Source organism: Oncorhynchus gorbuscha, linkage group LG14, assembly GCF_021184085.1.
Source record: "Oncorhynchus gorbuscha isolate QuinsamMale2020 ecotype Even-year linkage group LG14, OgorEven_v1.0, whole genome shotgun sequence".
Classification (NCBI taxonomy): Eukaryota; Metazoa; Chordata; class Actinopteri; order Salmoniformes; family Salmonidae; genus Oncorhynchus; species Oncorhynchus gorbuscha.
This window is the reverse complement of record NC_060186.1, coordinates 32,470,270-32,489,510: the sequence shown is the minus strand read 5'-3', so window position 1 is coordinate 32,489,510 and position 19,241 is coordinate 32,470,270. Positions and strand designations below refer to the sequence as shown.

The following is a 19,241-nucleotide window of genomic DNA, read 5'->3' as shown; positions in this document are numbered from 1 at the left end:
CCACTTCAATTTTGAGTGTGACTCCAAATCCAGACCTCCATGGGTTGATATATTTGATTTCCATTGATAATTGTGTGATTTTGTTGTCAGCACATTCAACTATGTAAAGAAAAAAGTATTTAATAAGAATATTTCATTCATTCAGACCTAGGATGTGTTATTTTAATGTTCCCTTTATTTTTTTGAGCAGTGTATGTACGCATGACTAACTCCCTTTGGACAAGTGTCTGCTGAATGGCATTTATATCACACACACACACACACACACACACACACACACACACACACACACACACACACACACACACACACACACACACACACACACACACACACACACACACTTACCTCTCTGGTGACACGGCGCTCAATGTAAGCCATGAACTGGGAACTGAGGCTGATTGTTTCTGCTACTTCTCCTCCTCCTCCTCTCCTATACAACTGGGCCTCCTCCTCCTCTCCTGTACAACTGTCTATAAAGTCTATCTGCTCCAGCTCTGCCTCTACTACAGACAGATGGATAGACAGACAAGACAGAAAGGCAGATTACACACAAGTTCAGAGTAAAAAGAAGCAAGATGTAGAATATACACTAAACAAAAATATAAATTAAACAATAAAGATTTGAGTTACAGTTCATCAGTCAATTGAAATAAATTATTTAGGCCCTGATTTGTGGATTTCACGACGTCGTGGATCAGAAAACCAGTCAGTATCTGGTGTGACCACCATTTTCCTCATGCAGCGTAACACATCTCCTTCACATAGAGTGGATCAGTCTGTTGATTGTGGCCTGTGGAATGTTGTCCCACTCCTATTCAGTTGCTGTGTGAAGTTGCTGGATGTTGGCGGGAGCTGGAACACGCTGTCGTACACGTTGATCCAGAGCATAACCTGTCTGGTGAGTATGCATTCCATGGAAGAACTGGGACATTTTCAGTTTCCAGGAATTTTGTACAGATCCTTGCAACATGTGGCCGTGCAATATCATGCTGAAACATGAGATGAATGGGCCTCAGGATTTCGTCAAGGTAACTCTGTGCATTCAAATTGCCATCGATAAAATGTAATTGTGTTCGTTGTCCGTAGCTTATGACTACCCATACCATAACCCCACCGCCACCATGGGGGCACTCTGTTCACAACGTTGACATCAGCAAACAGCTCGCCCACAAGACACCATGCACATATGCCACTCGTACAGTTGAAACCCAGGATTCTAACTGCCTGTTCAGGGGCCGAATGACAGATTGTTACCTAATCAGCTCATGGATTCGATCTTGTAACCTTTCGGTTACTTGTCCATCGCTCTAACCACTAGGCTACCTGCCGCCTTTTACGCCATGTCATATGCCAAACAGTCTGGCATGAGAAGGAGTCTCGGAGTGAAATGCTAACACAAACAGACTGGTACCCAGGCTAGAATACAAGTGAATAAAACTCTAAATACAGTACATGACACTACAGTTCACACAAACAAACAGACATGCGTTGATTCTCACATGTGCCGTTGGTAACAGGATGGGAGCCAGACGTCCTGTGCTCCTCCCTCTCCCTCCGCTGTCTCTGTTCTTTGGTGATCTCTGCCACACGCAGTGGCAGGTCCGACAACTCATCCGTGGGCTGTCGGGATGAAAGAGAAAATAGTTAGGAGTGAAATAAACACATGGAGAGATGAGCTTCTACATACGTGTGAAATATGGCACTAACTTGCAATCATAGAACCTGTGCGACTGCCCTTTATTGACATTAGGAATGTCCCCGACTAACAAAAATCATCTGTTCTTTCGACCAATCGATTGGTCAACATTTGTAAACGTGTGTATGTTTTCATACATAGACACACCCTATGTGTTTTCATAAAATAAACTATACAGTGGCTCTTCCTTTGAAAAGTTGCGTCACTGCAGCACAGCTTGCAGGATGCTGCGGTATGGTAGAGCACGTTACAGTGCACAATGTCATAGTATTATACTGTCAGCCATTGTTGCCGTTAATACCGTTAATGCTCATAGAAACCACCTGAGGGCATCTATGAGGGAGTCTTTGTGAAGCTTGCTTACGTTCCTAGATAATCCTACAGAGGTCCATGCAGGCCAGACGTTTTGATCGCTGTACCCTATCTGAAAGAGCATAACAAGTGAATTCATTTTGTTGACATGAAGCAACCATAGCCTCAGCTACTATCGCACAGAGAACTACATCTTAAAACATGCCATTCTGTTAGTTTTGAAAAAATTGTCTTAGTATCATGTACATTTTTATGACCTTCCTAAACAAAATATGAACGGATTTCTTTGTGATTGTGTATATTAAACTGATTTATTAGACTGGCGGCTATTGGCAGGCTACTCGTTGAGTCCCAACTATTCTACTGCATACCGCACAGCAGACCTTCATGGAGCTTTGAGGATGAAATGCTCACTACGTTTTTGTCTTTTATGATATTTCTTTTTAATGTAGGCCTACTGCTAGAGTGTAAAATACACATATTTGGGTTAATTCAGGGCCAGGCGGTTTCAAGATTTTTAATGAAATGACATGGAGCTGTCGGACTAAGAGACCTGTTTTTATTGATCCTTTATTTAACAAGGCAAGTCAGTTAAGAACAAATGCTTATTTTTACAAAGACGGCCTAGGAACAGTGGGTTAACTGCCTTGTTCAGGGGCAGAATGACAGATTTTTTACCTTGTCGGCTGAGGGATTCGATCTTGTAATCTGTCATTTTAACCGGTACATAAGTTACCTTCAGACGAGTCCCGTGACACTTGTGGGGGTCGTAGAGCAAAAATTACAGATCTTGTAATCTTTCGGTTACTAGTCCAACGCTCTAACCACTAGGCTACCTGCCGCCCCAGGTAGCCTAGTTTACATAAGTATTCAGACCCTTTGCTATGAGATTTGAAATTGAGCTCAGGTGCATCCTGTTTCCATTGATCATCCTTGAGATATTTCTACAACTTGGAGTCCACCTGTGGTAAATTAAATTGGACATGGTTTGGAAAGGCATACACCTGTCTATATAAGGTCCCACAGTTGACAGTGCATGTCAGAGCAAAAACAAGCCATGAGATCAAAGTAATTGTCAGTTGAGCTCAGAGACAGGATTGTGTCGAGGCATAGATCTGGGGAAGGGTACAAAAACATTTCTGCAGCATTGAAGGTTCCCAAGAACACAGTGGACTCCATCATTCTTAAATGGAATACGTTTGGAACCACCAAGACTCTTTCTAGAGGTGGCTGCCCTGCCAAACCGAGCAATCTGGGGAAAAGGGCCTTGGTCAGGGTGGTGACCAAGAAGCCAATGGTCACTCTGACAGAGCTCCAAGGTTCCTCTGTGGAGATGGTTGTCCTTCTGGAAGGTTCTCCCATCTCTGCAGCACTCCACCAATCAGGCTGTTATGGTAGAGTGGCCAGACAGCAGCCACTCTTCAGTAAAAGGCACATAACAGCCCGCTTGGAGTTTGCCAAAAGGCACCTAAAGACTCTCAGACCACGAGAAACAAGATTATCTGGTCTGATGAACCCAAGATTGAACTTTTTGTTGGCATTCAGGCCAGTCACATCTGGAGGAGACCTGGCACCCTCCCTACAGCGAAGCAAGGTGGTAACAGCATCATGCTGTTGGGATGTTTTTCAGCGGCAGGGACTGGGAGACTAATCACGATCGAGAGAAAGATGAACGGAGCAAAGTACATGGAGATCCTAGATGAAAACCTGCTCCAGAAAACTCAGGTCCTCAGACTGGGGCGAAGGTTCACCTTCCAACAGGACAACAACCCTAAGCACACAGCCAAGACAACACAGGAGTGGCTTCTGGACAAGTACCTGAATGTCCTTGATTGGCCGGAGCCTGGACTTAAACCTGATAGAAGTTTAAGAGCGATCTGAAAAAAGCTGTGCAGCGACGCTCCCCATCCAAGTTTTGCATTTGCCTTTATTAGGGATCCCTATTAGCTGCTGCCAAGACTCCTCTTCCTGAGGTCCAAATACATTGAGGCATTTACATCAGACATAAAAGATAAAATAGCACATCATAAACATTATTAGACCACTAAATATCTACAATACCACCATACAACAATTTTACAACGTACATGTGAAGAGTACGTGTGCTAGTGTGTGTGTCTTTTTACAGAGCGAGCTGTTCCATAAGGTGTAGTTTGAACTGTTTTTAGTGTGCTTGTGTGTCTTTTTAGAGAGTGTGCTGTCCCATAAGGTCTAGTTTTAACTGTTTTTAGCGTGCTAGTGTGTGCGTCTTTTTTACAGAGCGTGCTGTTCCATAAGGTGTAGTTTTAACTGTTTTTAGAGTGCGTCTTTTTACAGAGCGCGCTGTTCCATAAGGTGTAGTTTTAACTGTTTTTAGAGTGCGTCTTTTTACAGAGCGCGCTGTTCCATAAGGTGTAGTTTTAACTGTTTTTAAATCTGATTCTACTGCTTGCATCAGTAACTTGATGTGGAATAGAGTTCCATGTAGTCATGGCTCTATGTAGTACTGTGTGCCTCCCATAGTCTGTCCTGGACTTGGGGACTGTGAAGAGACCTCTGGTGGCATGTCTTGTGGGGTATGCATGGGTGTCTGAGCTGTGTGCTAGTTGTTTAAAAACAGACAGCTCGATACATTCAGCTTCAACACTGCTTACAAAAAACAAGTAGTGATGAAGTCAATCTCTTCCACTTTGAGCCAGGAGAGATTGACATGCATGTCATTGATGTTAGCTCCCCGTGTACATTTAAGGGTCTGCCATGTTGCTCTTTTCTAGACCAACTGTAATTTGCCGAAAGTATGTCCCTCTTTGTGGCACTTGACCATATGTCTGGGCCAGGTGTGACAAAGCTAGGGCCTATAGGACTTGTTTTGTTGATGCAATGTCAAGAAAACAACGCAGTGCTTTATTACGGACATACTTTCCCCAGCTTTGCTTCAGTTGCATCAATATGTTTTGACCATGACAGTTTTACAATCCAGGGTTATTCCAAGCAGTTTTAGTCACCTCAACTTGCTCAATTGCCACATTATCCAATTAGTTGAGGTTTCTGGTTTAGTGAATGGTTTGTCACAAATACAATACTTTTTGAAATATTTAGTACTAGCTTATTAATTGCCACCCATTCTAAAACTGAATGCAGCTCTTTAAGTGTGGCAGTGGTAGCTGATGTGTAAAATGTTGAGTCATCAGCATACATAGACACAGGCTTTACTCAGTGCCATCATTGTAAGGCCCTAGGTTATGTTCTTGCTTTGACAAAGTCATTTCTTAAGATAATTATTGATTTAATGGGATTAGTTATTAATTTACATCTGTCTCTTATATTAAAGCGGAACTGACAGCGTTTTAACAACATTGCAGAAATAAAAACAGACAATCACAATATCTGTCAAAAATATAAAATCCCCAGTTTATGCTACAAAACCAACTTGAGGTTTTAAAAATAACATATTTGACTCAACGTTCCATGACCTACACTAAGGCATTATTGTCAGAATAGATGGATGCAGTTCAATGCATGAATAATATAATTCAACAATAAATTTCATGGTAGTCCAAATAATATTTCTATCAGGTTGTAATTCACAGCTGGCCTGGTACATTGTTTGCTGCCTCCATTCTGGATGCACTATTTCAGTTTCAATGACTCAATATTCTGACAAAAACACGCACATGTGACAAAGGATGGGAATGTCAATACAATCAGCATAGCAATGATCACAAGTCAGTCATAATGTGACTAATAGGCTAGCATATCTATTTATATAACAAGCTAAAAACAGAGCCTAACGTTAGATGCACTACATACAATAGTAATTATTTGGTCAATAACAAAAGTTTCTCAATACTTTGTCAATGCCAACAAAGGGTATATAACAGAGGTCAAACGTTTTCTGTAAGTCTTCACAAGGTTTTCACACAACGTTGCTGGTATGTTGGCCCATTCCTCCATGCAGATCTCCTCTAGAGCAGTGATGTTTTGGGGCTGTTGCTGGGCAACACGGACTTTCAACTCCCTCCAAAGATTTTCTATGGGGTTGAGATCTGGAGACTGGCTAGGCCACTCCAGGACCTTGAAATGCTTCTTACGAAGCCACTCCTTCGTTGCCCGGGCGGTGTGTTTGGGATCATTGTCATGCTGAAAGACCCAGCCACGTTTCATCTTCAATGCCCTTGCTGATGGAAGGTTTTCACTCAAAATCTCACGATACATGGCCCCATTCATTCTTTCATTTACACGGATCAGTCGTCCTGGTTCCTTTGCAGAAAAACAGCCCCAAAGCATGATGTTTCCACCCCCATGCTTCACAGTAGGTATGGTGTTCTTTGGATGCAACTCAGCATTCTTTGTCCTCCAAACACGACGAGTTGATTTTTTACCACAAAGTTCTATTTTGGTTTCATCTGACCATATGACATTCTCCCAATCTTCTTCTGGATCATCCAAATGCTCTCTAGAAAACTTCAGACAGGCCTGGACATGTACTGGCTTAAGCAGGGGGACATGTCTGGCACTGCAGGATTTGAGTCCCTGGCGGCGTAGTGTGTTACTGATGGTAGGCTTTGTTACTTTGGTCCCAGCTCTCTGCAGGTCATTCACTAGGTCCCTTACTCACCATTCTTGTAATCATTTTGAGCATCTTACCTCAGTGACTGACCGTGTGTGTGTGTGTGTGTGTGTGTGTGTGTGTGTGTGTGTGTGTGTCTCACCTCGTTGCCTGACCATCTCTTGTCTCCACTGTCCACGCTGTTGAAGCCAGAGTCCAACGCTCCGTACGGCCGGCCAGGGTACAGCTCCTCCACACTAAGAGTACAGAAGATAAGACCAACTTTAAGACAAGACCTGGGTCAAAACACAATGTCAAATGCATTCAACAGTTGAGTTGTGCTTGATTTCATTATTTACGCCCTGCATAAAACGCATCAATAAACAATTAGACTATACATATCTACAGTACACACATATCAATTACACAATACGAAAAGCAAACACATCAAAACACAAGCATATGAAAACAAAGCAATTTAGTGAGTTGAAGAACAACGGAAGTGTAAACGCCAAGCTAAATGAAGGAAGAACTTGACCCAGGTACGGAGTGTGTCTAGGAGCAGTGGACATGTCTCTCTGTAATAGTATGGGGACGGGGCCTGCATCTATATGTGAGGAAGGGTGTGTGTCTAGGAGGAGTGGATATCTCTCTAACAGTATGTGGGCGGGGCCTGCATCTATATGTGAGGAAGGGTGTGTGTCTAGGAGGAGTGGACATGTCTCTCGGTAACAGTATGGGGACGGGGCCTGCATCTATATGTGAGGAAGGGTGTGTGTCTAGGAGTGGATATGTCTCTCTGTAATAGTATGGGAATAGTATCATGTGGCTGTGGAGGAGGAAAGGTATGTAAAACTGTATGATAGCAGCAATGCAGGTCTGGATGAATAGAAACCTGTGAGTTGTGTGGTAAGCCTACCTGTAGAAAACCGTAGTGAAATGCTTTGCAAAATAAAATTTTATCCAAGGAAATTGAGAGTTTGTCATTTGGGCCATCTCTGTTTTGCCCTGCTTGGTTTCTAGTAAATACACCACTGGGATCCAATGAGGATGTTTTGTACATCTGGGTGTGAGCAAGGTTATGGTACATCCCCTTCTCAACTCAATGGATTAACTCCCTTTATCAGCTGCTCTCCTTCCGTAAACTCCACCCAACCACTCCTTCTTTCTATCTCTAGTTCTTACCACTCCCTCACTTCCTCTGTATCTCAAAACTCTGGACCGTGTCCAGTAGAGTACCTTTGAACATTTACAGAGGGCTCAGAGAGCAAGAGACATTGTAGAGCAGAACAGATCCATATATATAGAGCAGAACAGACCCATATATATATATATATATATATATATATATATATAAAATCGATGCAAGCAGCGAGGCTGACAGAAAAAGACAGGAGCAGGGAGATGCAGAGGAGAGAGTGCCCCCTCTTTCTGCCTCCCTCCAGCTGCACGTCTGCACACAGCTGCTTCCAGGGCATTATTAATGGCAGTGGCAGCGTGTGTATGTCTCACCAGGATCCGAAGGCAAGGGGTCTCCTGTCGTAGTCTGGGAGCTCAGGTGTAGTCTTGCTAGCCTCATTGTTCAGATACTTAAATATATGGATCATCCCCTTTATACAAATCTGGGAATGACAGGGAAAGAAACACATTTTAGACAATAGAAGGAACAATAGAACTAACTAAGATATATTAACACGTGTGGTGCAGGTCATAAACTCTCAAGCCTGATTATAGAATTAAGTGTTTACTAGTCACTGACGAGGAGGAAAAGGTGTATTTGTATCGTGGTGAATGGATAGTTAGTGTGTGTTACCTGTGCGGGTGGGTTCTGTAGGGGGTTGTTGTCCAGCACGATGCTCTGTAGGTGACGCAGGTTGCGGTAACACACAGGGATGGATGTCACCTTGTTACAAGAAAAGTCCAGACGCACCAATGGCAACGCAGCCAGCTCTGTATGGACATAAAACACAGCTTAACGATAAAGCTGATGTTATCGCCCAGCAAAAATATGATTAGTAAAATAAAACATCTGTCTGTTTAAGCAAGAGAATTTTTTTTTTGCACAGCCAACTTCTGTCTATAATGTCTGAACAGTTTGTGCTACACACTAATATGACCCATCTAATGAAAGGTGTTTTCCTCTAGGATGCCCACAACTTGTCTGAAGGGAGCCAGGTACCAGTTTGTGCTACACACTAATATGACCCCTCTAATGAAAGGTGTTTTCCTCTAGGATGCCCACAACTTGTCTGAAGGGAGCCAGGTACCAGTTTGTGCTACACACTAATATGATGTAGTTTAGTGGCAAAAAAAGGATTCTTAAAGGATTAAACAGTGTATGTGTTGACCAGAGTGGACACGACGTCAGGCCAGGTGGTTGAGTGTGTGTTGACCAGAGTGGACACGACGTCCGGCCAGGTGGTCGAGTGTGTGTTGACCAGAGTGGACACGACGTCAGGCCAGGTGGTTGAGTGTGTGTTGACCAGAGTGGACACGACGTCCGGCCAGGTGGTCGAGTGTGTGTTGACCAGAGTGGACACGACGTCAGGCCAGGTGGTCGAGTGTGTGTTGACCAGAGTGGACACGACGTCAGGCCAGGTGGTCGAGTGTGTGTTGACCAGAGTGGACACGACGTCAGGCCAGGTGGTCGAGTGTGTGTTGACCAGAGTGGACACGACGTCCGGCCAGGTGGTTAAGTGTGTGTTGACCAGAGTGGACACGACGTCAGGCCAGGTGGTCGAGTGTGTGTTGACCAGAGTGGACACGACGTCAGGCCAGGTGGTTGAGTGTGTGTTGACCAGAGTGGACACGACGTCAGGCCAGGTGGTCGAGTGTGTGTTGACCAGAGTGGACACGACGTCAGGCCAGGTGGTCGAGTGTGTGTTGACCAGAGTGGACACGACGTCAGGCCAGGTGGTCGAGTGTGTGTTGACCAGAGTGGACACGACGTCAGGCCAGGTGGTCGAGTGTGTGTTGACCAGAGTGGACACGACGTCAGGCCAGGTGGTCGAGTGTGTGTTGACCAGAGTGGACACGACGTCAGGCCAGGTGGTCGAGTGTGTGTTGACCAGAGTGGACACGACGTCAGGCCAGGTGGTCGAGTGTGTGTTGACCAGAGTGGACACGACGTCAGGCCAGGTGGTCGAGTGTGTGTTGACCAGAGTGGACACGACGTCCGGCCAGGTGGTCGAGTGTGTGTTGACCAGAGTGGACACGACGTCCGGCCAGGTGGTCGAGTGTGTGTTGACCAGAGTGGACACGACGTCCGGCCAGGTGGTCGAGTGTGTGTTGACCAGAGTGGACACGACGTCAGGCCAGGTGGTCGAGTGTGTGTTGACCAGAGTGGACACGACGTCCGGCCAGGTGGTCGAGTGTGTGTTGACCAGAGTGGACACGACGTCCGGCCAGGTGGTTGAGTGTGTGTTGACCAGAGTGGACACGACGTCAGGCCAGGTGGTTGAGTGTGTGTTGACCAGAGTGGACACGACGTCCGGTCAGGTGGTCGAGTGTGTGTTGACCAGAGCGGACACGACGTCAGGCCAGGTGGTTGAGTGTGTGTTGACCAGAGCGGACACGACGTCAGGCCAGGTGGTCGAGTATGTGTGTTTATTGTATTCTCTTTTTTTTTGTAATCTTTATTTTACTGGGCAAATCAGTTAAGAACAAATTCTTGTTTTCAATGACAGACTAGGAACAGTGGGTTAACTGCCTTGTTCAGGGGCAGAATGACAGATTTTCACCTTGTCAGCTCGGGGATTTGATCTTGCAAACTTTCGGTTACTAGTCCAACGTTCTAACCACAAGGATACCTGCCGCCCGTGTGTGTGTGTGTGTGTGTGTGTGTGTGTGTGTGTGTGTGTGTGTGTGTGTGTGTGTGTGTGTGTGTGTGTGTGTTGACCTGGGGGCAAGCGGGCCAGGTGGTTGCGGCGGATGTTGAGGTCTCGCAGCGAGTCCAGTCGACCAACCTGAGGAGGGAGTGTCTGGATATCATTACAACTCACGTCCTGGAGAGAGGGATGAGGAGAGAAAAGGAGAGGAAAAGGATGGCCTGGTTAAAATGGTAATCAAACCACAACACAAATTCTACCAATCAGGGAAAAAAACGGCAATTCAACATGGTGGTTATACATTGGAAAACATCACACGGCCAGATACCCACAGCCAATTAAGCCGTGTGTGTGTGTACTGACCAGTTCTGTGAGCTGTCGTAGTTGGCCCAGCTCTTCGGGAAGGGAGATCAGCTTGTTGTTACAAGCGATCAGGACCTTCAACGGCAGACTGCACACCGGGCTGGGCAGGGTCGACAACTGGTTCCGACTGGAATCCGGATTAAAGACAAAGAAAGACAGGAGAGAAAATTGAAGTGGTGTTTTTTACTAAAGCCTTGGTAAATTCATGTCTCTATTCAAATTCTAATAATTGTGATGGTGGATGTTTTTATGTGTCCTGGCAAGACGGTGAACGTTACTGAATATCATAAAAACAAAAGGAAGTCACTCTGTTCAACAATGTTCTGTTGCCACTGTCTGGGAAACAGGTTACTGTTACAGACCAAGAAGCCTCTCGTCTCAATCCTGTTCATCTGATATGCTGTGGTTTTTCTCTATGCCCAAACCAGATCAGCACTTTCATTTGATGAATGAACATGGGTGTCTTCCCAAATGGCACCCTATTTCCTATTTAGTGCACTACTTTTGACCAGGGCCGATAGGGGTCAAATATGGTGTATGATATAAGGAATAGGATGCCTTTGGGATGTTGAGCATCTGTTTTAGGCATCACACATTTTTACATGGGTGAACGTAGCATGCATGCATGGGCCGTCTTTCTATGGTTTGACTTCAAGTGGCATGTCAAATTTGTAAATAGATATGTACATCTGTATTTACTCTACTGTGTGCGTGTATCGCCATATGCTCAAGTATGTGACGGCCTGTGTGTGTGTGTGTGTGTGTGTGTGTGTGTGTGTGTGTGTGTGTGTGTGTGTGTGTGTGTGTGTGTGTGTGTGTGTGTGTGTGTGTGTGTGTGTGTCAGAGGTAGAAAAAAGTACTCAAAAGTACTCTCACATACTTGAGTAAAAGTAAAAGCTATACAACATCAAATTCCTTATATTAAGCAAACCAGACAGCACAATTATTTTATTTCACATTTTAAAATCACCCATGTCTCTACTCAATTCTAATTTGTCTATTTCGTTGTGCGTTGATTGTTGGGGAAAAACTGGTCTACTGTAGGCTACACTACTTTCTTCAACATTCCTTCAGAATTCTTAGCTTGCTAGCAAGGCCATCAGACTGTTAAACAGCCATCACGAGCACAGAGAGGCTGCTGCCTACATGCAGACTTGAAATCACTGGCCACTTTAATCATGTTTACATATCTTGAATTACTCACCTCATATGTATATACTGTATTGTATACTATCTATTGCATCTTAGCCTATCCTTCTCTGAAATTGCTCATCCATATATTTATATATTATTATTACATTCCTTTACTTAGATGTGTGTGTACTAGGTTTTTGTTGTGAAACTGGTAGATATTTCTTCTTAGATATTACTGCATTGTCGGAACTAGAAGCACAAGCATTTCGCTACACTCGCATTAACATCTGCTAACCATGTGTACGTGACCAATAACATCCGATATGATTTTGAAGAGAATATGTCACTGAAAAAGTATCAAAAAAGGTGGATAATAAAAATGGAAGCTTCAGGGAAGAATGGACAGAAAAAGCATTAATCTTACCATCTTTCTCCAATGCCAAGCCAGCGTGTCTAATTTGCAATTAAAATGTTGCTGTATGCAAAGAATTCAATCTCAGACGTTAGAATGAATCTCAGCATGGTCCTTTCAAAGTGGTCTTCCCGCGCTAGAAAGACGCTCGACGCGGAAGCATTGAAGTGTTAACTCCACACTACAAACACAGCAGCAGAATCCTCCTTCGTGGCCTGACCCAACAACAGGAGGTCACAAGTGACTTCCTAAAAGCGTCCTGGGTTCTAACCAAACACAACATGCCCTTCACAGACGCAGAGGTATTTAAACAGTGCATAGCGACAGTTTGAGGAAATGGCTAACCACACGTCTATGGACAGCATAATTGCGCCTGTCAAACAGATGGCCGTCGGTGTCAACTGCCGGCCTCCGCGTCCATGCACAGGCGGATGATGTGTACAGGATTGTTTTGGAGGGGCTGTCAGGCTGAGCATTTTTCCCTGGCTATTGATGAGAGTACAGACAACACCAATTTAGCACAGTTGTGTGTGTGTGTGTGTGTGTGTGTGTGTGTGTGTGTGTGTGTGTGTGTGTGTGTGTGTGTGTGTGTGTGTGTGTGTGTGTGTGTGTGTGTGTGTGTGTGTGTGTGTGTGTGTGTGTGTGTGTGTGTCTGTTAACGCAGCATAGCCTGTCAATGAATTGATAGTTGAGACATTGCAAGCCATTCACGAGTGTGCGCTGTGAGCGACTAAACCGGGAGCTAAAAGATTTGATGGATAAAGTAATGCGCATAATCAACTTTGTCAGGGAGACATCAGGCACCCAAACATAGTATTTTCCGTAAGCTTGTGACAGAATCATAGGACACCTACAATCCCCTGATTCACAATGATGTGCACTGGCTGAGCAAAGGAAAAGCGCTGGAGCGGTTCTGTGAGCTGCATGACCAGGTCGTGGTTTTCTTCAGAAAAAGCTCAGAGAGGAGCAGTTGACCACCTCCGTATTCTGCATGTTTGGCAATTCAAACTGCGCATATTGAACATCGAAACAAATCAGCGATGCGCTCCGGAGTGCCAAGTCCGTGTGTGCATTTTGGGTGTCATGCTCAGATGAATACAGCACAATAATATGACAAGGTACAAATCTGTACAAATCTGTCGTTCTGCCCCTGAACAGGCAGTTAACCCACTGTTCCTAGGCCGTCATTGAAAATAAGAATTTGTTCTTAACTGACTTGCCTAGTTAAATAAAGGTACAATTAAAAAATTAAGTAACTTGCATTTTATGTGCTAACAATGTTTGGATCGACATACACCTGCGAGTCCTCCTTTCCCTCTATGACCGCAATAAAGACTCACGACAGGAACCGGCTTTCACATAGGTCAATCAAGGCCTACTTGCGTATTAAAATGACATCCATCTCACCCGACATCCACAAGATGGTGTCGTAAATTCAGTGGCCTATATGACGGTAGGTAGTAACTACTAACATTGTTTATACAGGGCTATTAAGGTCTCAAGTATTTTCTGTTCTGTCTTTACAGGAGCAGGCTATCCCCACATTCAGACAACGCCTTTTATTCTTTAAATTATTGTAGGATGCTACATTTTTGGCCAGTTGCTATTATAAGTAGGCCACCTAATATATATATTTTTAAACACTTTTATTAGGCCATTTTATTTTCTTGTGAACGTTTCTGTTAAGCCTCATAACGGTCTGCAGTAGGCTAAGTTATTTTATATAGGCTAAGAATCTGAGAAAAGAGACGCCAATTAAGCCCTCTTGTTGTTTGTCAAGTCGAATTAAGATTATTGTTGAAATGAATTGCCTGACTGGTCTCCATCTGTTGCTGTGCAACACTTGCACAACAAGCTAGCTATATGTTCAGCACCAGGCGCTGTTCACCCATTGATTGTAGCTTTACGTTTCAGCACAAAATTGTATGCTGCCTGCTTTATTACTTGACTTTCTACATTCTCTCTTCTCATGAATGAAGTGTAAACGTAACTTTTGCATTATTTAGGGATACTCTGCTCCACACTATACTATCTTATTTTGTCATGAACTGAAATTAGGCGAACTGTTCCAAGTTTTAGCAACCAGGAAATCGCGGAGCAATTTCTGCATCGTGCAACTAAGTAGTTTACACCACTGGTGTGTGTGTGTGTGTGTGTGTGTGTGCACGCCCATTACCTTATGTTCAGGTAGGTGAGGGCCTGGAGATTGAGAAGACTCTCAGGCAGCGAGCGCAGGCAGTTCTGGTAGAGATGCAGGTGTTCCAAAGAGACAAACATACACACCTCCACGGGCAGCTCTGGCAGACGGTTACGGGACAGGTCTAAACAAGGAGAGAGAGACGTAGATGTCATGCCACTGTTTATTTCATTCATTTATTTCACCCTTTATTTAATCACGTGAGTTGTTTTGTGTTCAAACTTTTAGGTGTCCTCACGTTGGGGCAGTTTGACAGACATTTTCTATTGCGACCCTTATTTTACCAAGTTGGTTGAGACATTCTAAATTTACTGCCATCTTGGGGGCTGGCAAGGATGGCTTCTGGCCAGGATGGCAAGAAAGGCTGTGTTGGGGATGTGGCCAGGATTGTATTCACTAGGTACCAAATGGAAGAAAGCGTACTGAAACGGAGTGATTACTTGAACTAATGAATAAAACCCAGGACATCAGGGCCCAACCCCTACGACATGTGCCACGGGATATGTAAGAACATTGGTTGTATTCTCAACTGAAGGATGGCACCATTTACAGGGCAGTATTCCCAGTGACTGTCTTGAGGAAACCCTAAACGGCACCTACATTATTACCATGTGTTCTGTAGGCCTAAATGGTCCCTAATGAAATGTTTTTCCCTCAACAACCTACACACAAAAATATATTTAGATAAAAACAATTATAATAATATCACATTTATGTAAGTATTCAGACCCTTTACTCAGTACTTTGTTGAAGCACCCATGGCAGCGATTACAGCATAGAGTCTTTTTGGATATGACACTACAAGCCTGGCACACATGTATTTGGGGAGTTTCTCCCATTGTTCTCTGCAGATCCTCTTAAGCTCTATCAGGTTCGACGGGCAGCATCGCTGCACAGATATTTTCAGGTCTCTCCAGAGATGTTGGATTGGGTTCAAATCAGGGCTCTGGCTGGGCCCCTCAAGGACATTCAGAGACGTGTCCTGAAACCACTCCTGCGCTGTCTTGGTTGTGTGCTTAGGGTTGTTGTCCTGTTGAAAGGTGAACCTTTCTCCCAGTCTGAGGTCCTGAGCACTCTGGAGCAGGGTTTCATCAAGGATCTTTGTACTTTGTTCTGTTCATCTTTCCCTGACTAGTCTCCCAGTCCCTGCCAGTGAAAAACATCCCCACAGCATGATGCCACCACCACAATGCTTCACCGTAGAGATGGTGCCAGGTTTCCTCCAGACGTGACGCTTGGTATTCAGACTAAAGAGTTCAATCTTGGTTTCATCAGAGCAGAGAATCTTGTTTCTCATGGTCAGAGTCCTTTGAGGGCTGTCACTCAAAACGAGCTGTCATGTGCCTTTTACTGAGGAGTGTCTTCTGTCTGGCCACGCTACCATAAAGGCCTGATTGATAGAGTGCTGCAGAGATGGTTGTCCTTCTGGAAGGTCCTCCCATCTCCACAGAGGAACTCAGGAGCTCTGTCAGAGTGACCATCAGGCTCTTGGTAACCTCCCTGACCAAGGCCCTTCACCGATTGCTCAGTTTGGCGAGGCAGTGAGGTCTAGGAAGAGTCTTGGTGGTTCCAAACTTCCATTTAAGAATAATGGAGGCCAATGTGTTCTTGGGGACCTTATATGCGGCAGACATTATTTGGTACCCTTCTCTAGATCTATGCCTCGATACAATCCTGTCTCGGAGCTCTATGGACAATTCCCTCAACCTCATGGTTTGGTTTTTGCTCTGACCTGTACTGTCAACTGAGGGACTTATATAGACTATAAGTCGGACGATTAATTGGAATGGCCGATAATTAGGGCCAATTTCAAGTTTTCATAACAAATCGGCGATTACATTGCATTCAACGAGACTGTGTGGCAGGCCGACTACCTGTTATGCGAGTGTAGCAAGGAGCCAAGGTAAGTTGCTGGCTTGCATTAAACTTATCTTTTAAAGAACAATCAATCTTCACATAATCACTAGTTAACTACACATGGTTGATGATATTACTAGGTTAACTAGCTTGTCCTGCGTTGCATATAATTAATGCGGTGCCTGTTCATTTATCATCAAATCACAGCCGACCTCGCCAAACGGGGGATGATATAACAAAAGCGGATTCACAATCGTTGCACGAATGTACCCAACTATCAAAATCAATGCCTTTCTTAAAATCAACACACAGAAGTGTATTTGAAACTTTCAAAGTTCTTGAAATGCTCCACATTGATTGACCTTAAAGTAATGATGGACTGTCGTTTCTCTTTGCTTATTTGAGTTATACGGCTATCTTCCGTATACCACCCCTACCTTGTCACAACACAACTGATTGGCTCAAATGCATTAAAAGGAGGGGGTGGGGAGTCTTCCTGGGGCATACATACATGTTTTTGTTTGTTTGTTGCAGTGGCAGCTTCGATGTCACCGCCGGTAAATGCATATAGGGGAAACACGGTTATTGTGACCACTTCACCATATTATCATGCAGTTTTTACATAAACGGTTCCAAGAATTGGCTTGAATCTAGTCACTAGCTTAGCCAACAGAGTGGAACTGTAGGGGGTAGGGCAGCTATTGTTTTGGCGATTGAGGGTGGGAAATAGGGAATGGGGATTTTGCTATCCCATTCCCAAGCATATGCCTTTATTTTCTCCACTGCTAATTGTGAAGTAATGCTGTGATAAGATCTCCAGCATTCACCTCTAGTTCTCATCGACAGCAGTAGTTATTACAGTTCTTTTAATAAACCACTCATTCTGACAATGTGTTTTATTTGGTGTGTCCTGGTCACACAGATACTTTGCTGTGTGACCAGGACTTTCATTTTAGGAGCATATTGCGCCTAGGAAAGAAATCTCCCAGATAATACTTGTTGTAATGATAAGGCTTCACTGTTCTGTTGTGTCCCAGTGCACTAGAGAAAAAGCGAGTGCAGATTCGTTAGCGTCATTACTACATATGACTGCTTTTAATAATCAAATGTATTTACAGGGTTACGTATTAGTTTCCAGGGCACAACATGTGCTTCAGAAGTATCTAGAATTCAGATAGGCCAAATACAGGCTGTGTCACAAATCCCCAAAAAGTATGGTGCTCCTAAATTTCATGTGGTGGTCCTAACTGTGTGTGTCAGACATTCCTGCCCAATAATAACATAACTAAAAATAAATGCAAACGCTAATACAAAAACAGTCTGATGTCACCCAGCCTGCAAATATAAGGAACTCCTTTTAAGCTATTGGTGCTGTAGGCTGAAGCATATAGCATGCTAGCCGCTAAAAACCATGAGGTCTAAATCAGTCATGTGCCTCTTGTTTTCTGGTTGTAGGCCTAAACGTTGTTTTGGGTAGGTCATCTGATTTTGCTAAGTGCTTACAGTCATGCGTGTCATCGGTTTTCTGTATAACATCTCTCGTGTCTCAATGGAGCATTCAATGAATCATCATTCAAAAACGTAGTTTTGGGCCTCATTGTGCTTTGTTATTGTACAACTTTGTGGTCGACTTCTTAACTGTAGGATATATCTGACTCCAGTCAACTCCTGGGATGCTGGCCTTCTAGGTAGAGTTCCTCCGTCCATTGTCGGTGTTCATTTGCCCATCTTAATCTTTTATTTTTATTGGCCAGTCTGAGATATGGCTTTTTCTTTGCAACTCTGCCTAGAAGGCCAGCATCCCGGAGTCGCCTCTTCACTGTTGATGTTGAGACTGGTGTTTTGTGGGTACTATTTAATGAAGCTGCCAGTTGAGGACTTGCGAGGAGTCTGTTTCTCAAACTAGACACTAATGTACTTGTCCTTTTGCTCAGTTGTGCACCGGGGCCTCCCACTCCTCTTTCTTTTCTGGTTAGTGCCAGTTTGCGCTGTTCTCTGAAGGGAGTAGTACACCGTGTTGTACGAGATCTTCAGTTTCTTGGCAATTTCTCCCTTGGAATAGCCTTTCTCAGAACAAGAATAGACCGATGAGTTTCAGAAGAAAGTGCTTTGTTTCTGGCCATTTTGAGCCTGTAATCAAACCCACAAATGCTGATGCTCCAGATACTCAACTTGTCTAAAGAAGGCCAGTTTTATTGCTTCTTTAATCAGAACAACAGTTTTCAGCTGCGCTAACATAATTGCAAAAGGGTTTTCTAATGATCAATTAGCCTTTTAAAATTATTAACTTGGATTAGCTAAAACAACGGGCCATTGGAACACAGGAGTGATGGTTGCTGATAATGGGCCTCTACGCCTATGTAGATATTCCATTAAAAATCAGCAGTTTCCAGCTACCCCAAACTTTTGAACGGTAGTATATAGATATGCACATACACACAGTACATTCGGAAAGTATTCAGGTCCCTTGAGTTTATCCACATTTTGTTAACTTATAGCCTTATTCTAAAAGTGGATAAAAATAACAAATCATTCTCAATCTACACACAATACCCCATAATGACAAAGCAAAAACAGGCTAGAAATATTTGCAAATGTAAAAAATAAAATAAAAACGTATGTAAATGTCATATTTCCAGGTTAAGTCCCTTTGCTCAGTGCTTTGTTGAAGCACTTTTGGCAGCGACTAAAGCCTCAAGATTGATGAGGAAAAAATGTAATTCAATCAATTTTAGATTAAGGCTGTAACGTAACAAAATGTGGAAAAAGTCAAGGGGTCTGAATACTTTCCAAATGCACTGTATTGATGAAGCCGGTGGCTGAGGTGGAATACTCCTCAATGCCATTGGATGAATCCCAGAACATATTCCATTCTGTGCTCGCAAAACAGTCATGTAGCATGGCATCCGCAT

At 43.9% G+C, this 19,241-nt stretch overlaps 1 protein-coding gene across 6 annotated transcripts in view; it reads right to left on the bottom strand.

The window, feature by feature from the left end:
- LOC123994798 (DISP complex protein LRCH3-like) overlaps positions 1-19,241 on the bottom strand; it is a 78,902-nt gene that overhangs the window by 36,670 nt on the left and 22,991 nt on the right. For all 6 annotated transcript variants that reach the window (XM_046297790.1, XM_046297793.1, XM_046297792.1 and 3 more), the window contains exons 2-9: positions 14,452-14,596; positions 10,730-10,856; positions 10,438-10,543; positions 8,353-8,489; positions 8,052-8,161; positions 6,703-6,796; positions 1,503-1,623; positions 349-506 (exon numbers count right to left, since the gene is read on the bottom strand). In XM_046297790.1, coding sequence (XP_046153746.1) covers positions 349-506; positions 1,503-1,623; positions 6,703-6,796; positions 8,052-8,161; positions 8,353-8,489; positions 10,438-10,543; positions 10,730-10,856; positions 14,452-14,596 — 998 coding nt within the window. The remainder of the gene's footprint in view (positions 1-348; positions 507-1,502; positions 1,624-6,702; positions 6,797-8,051; positions 8,162-8,352; positions 8,490-10,437; positions 10,544-10,729; positions 10,857-14,451; positions 14,597-19,241) is intronic.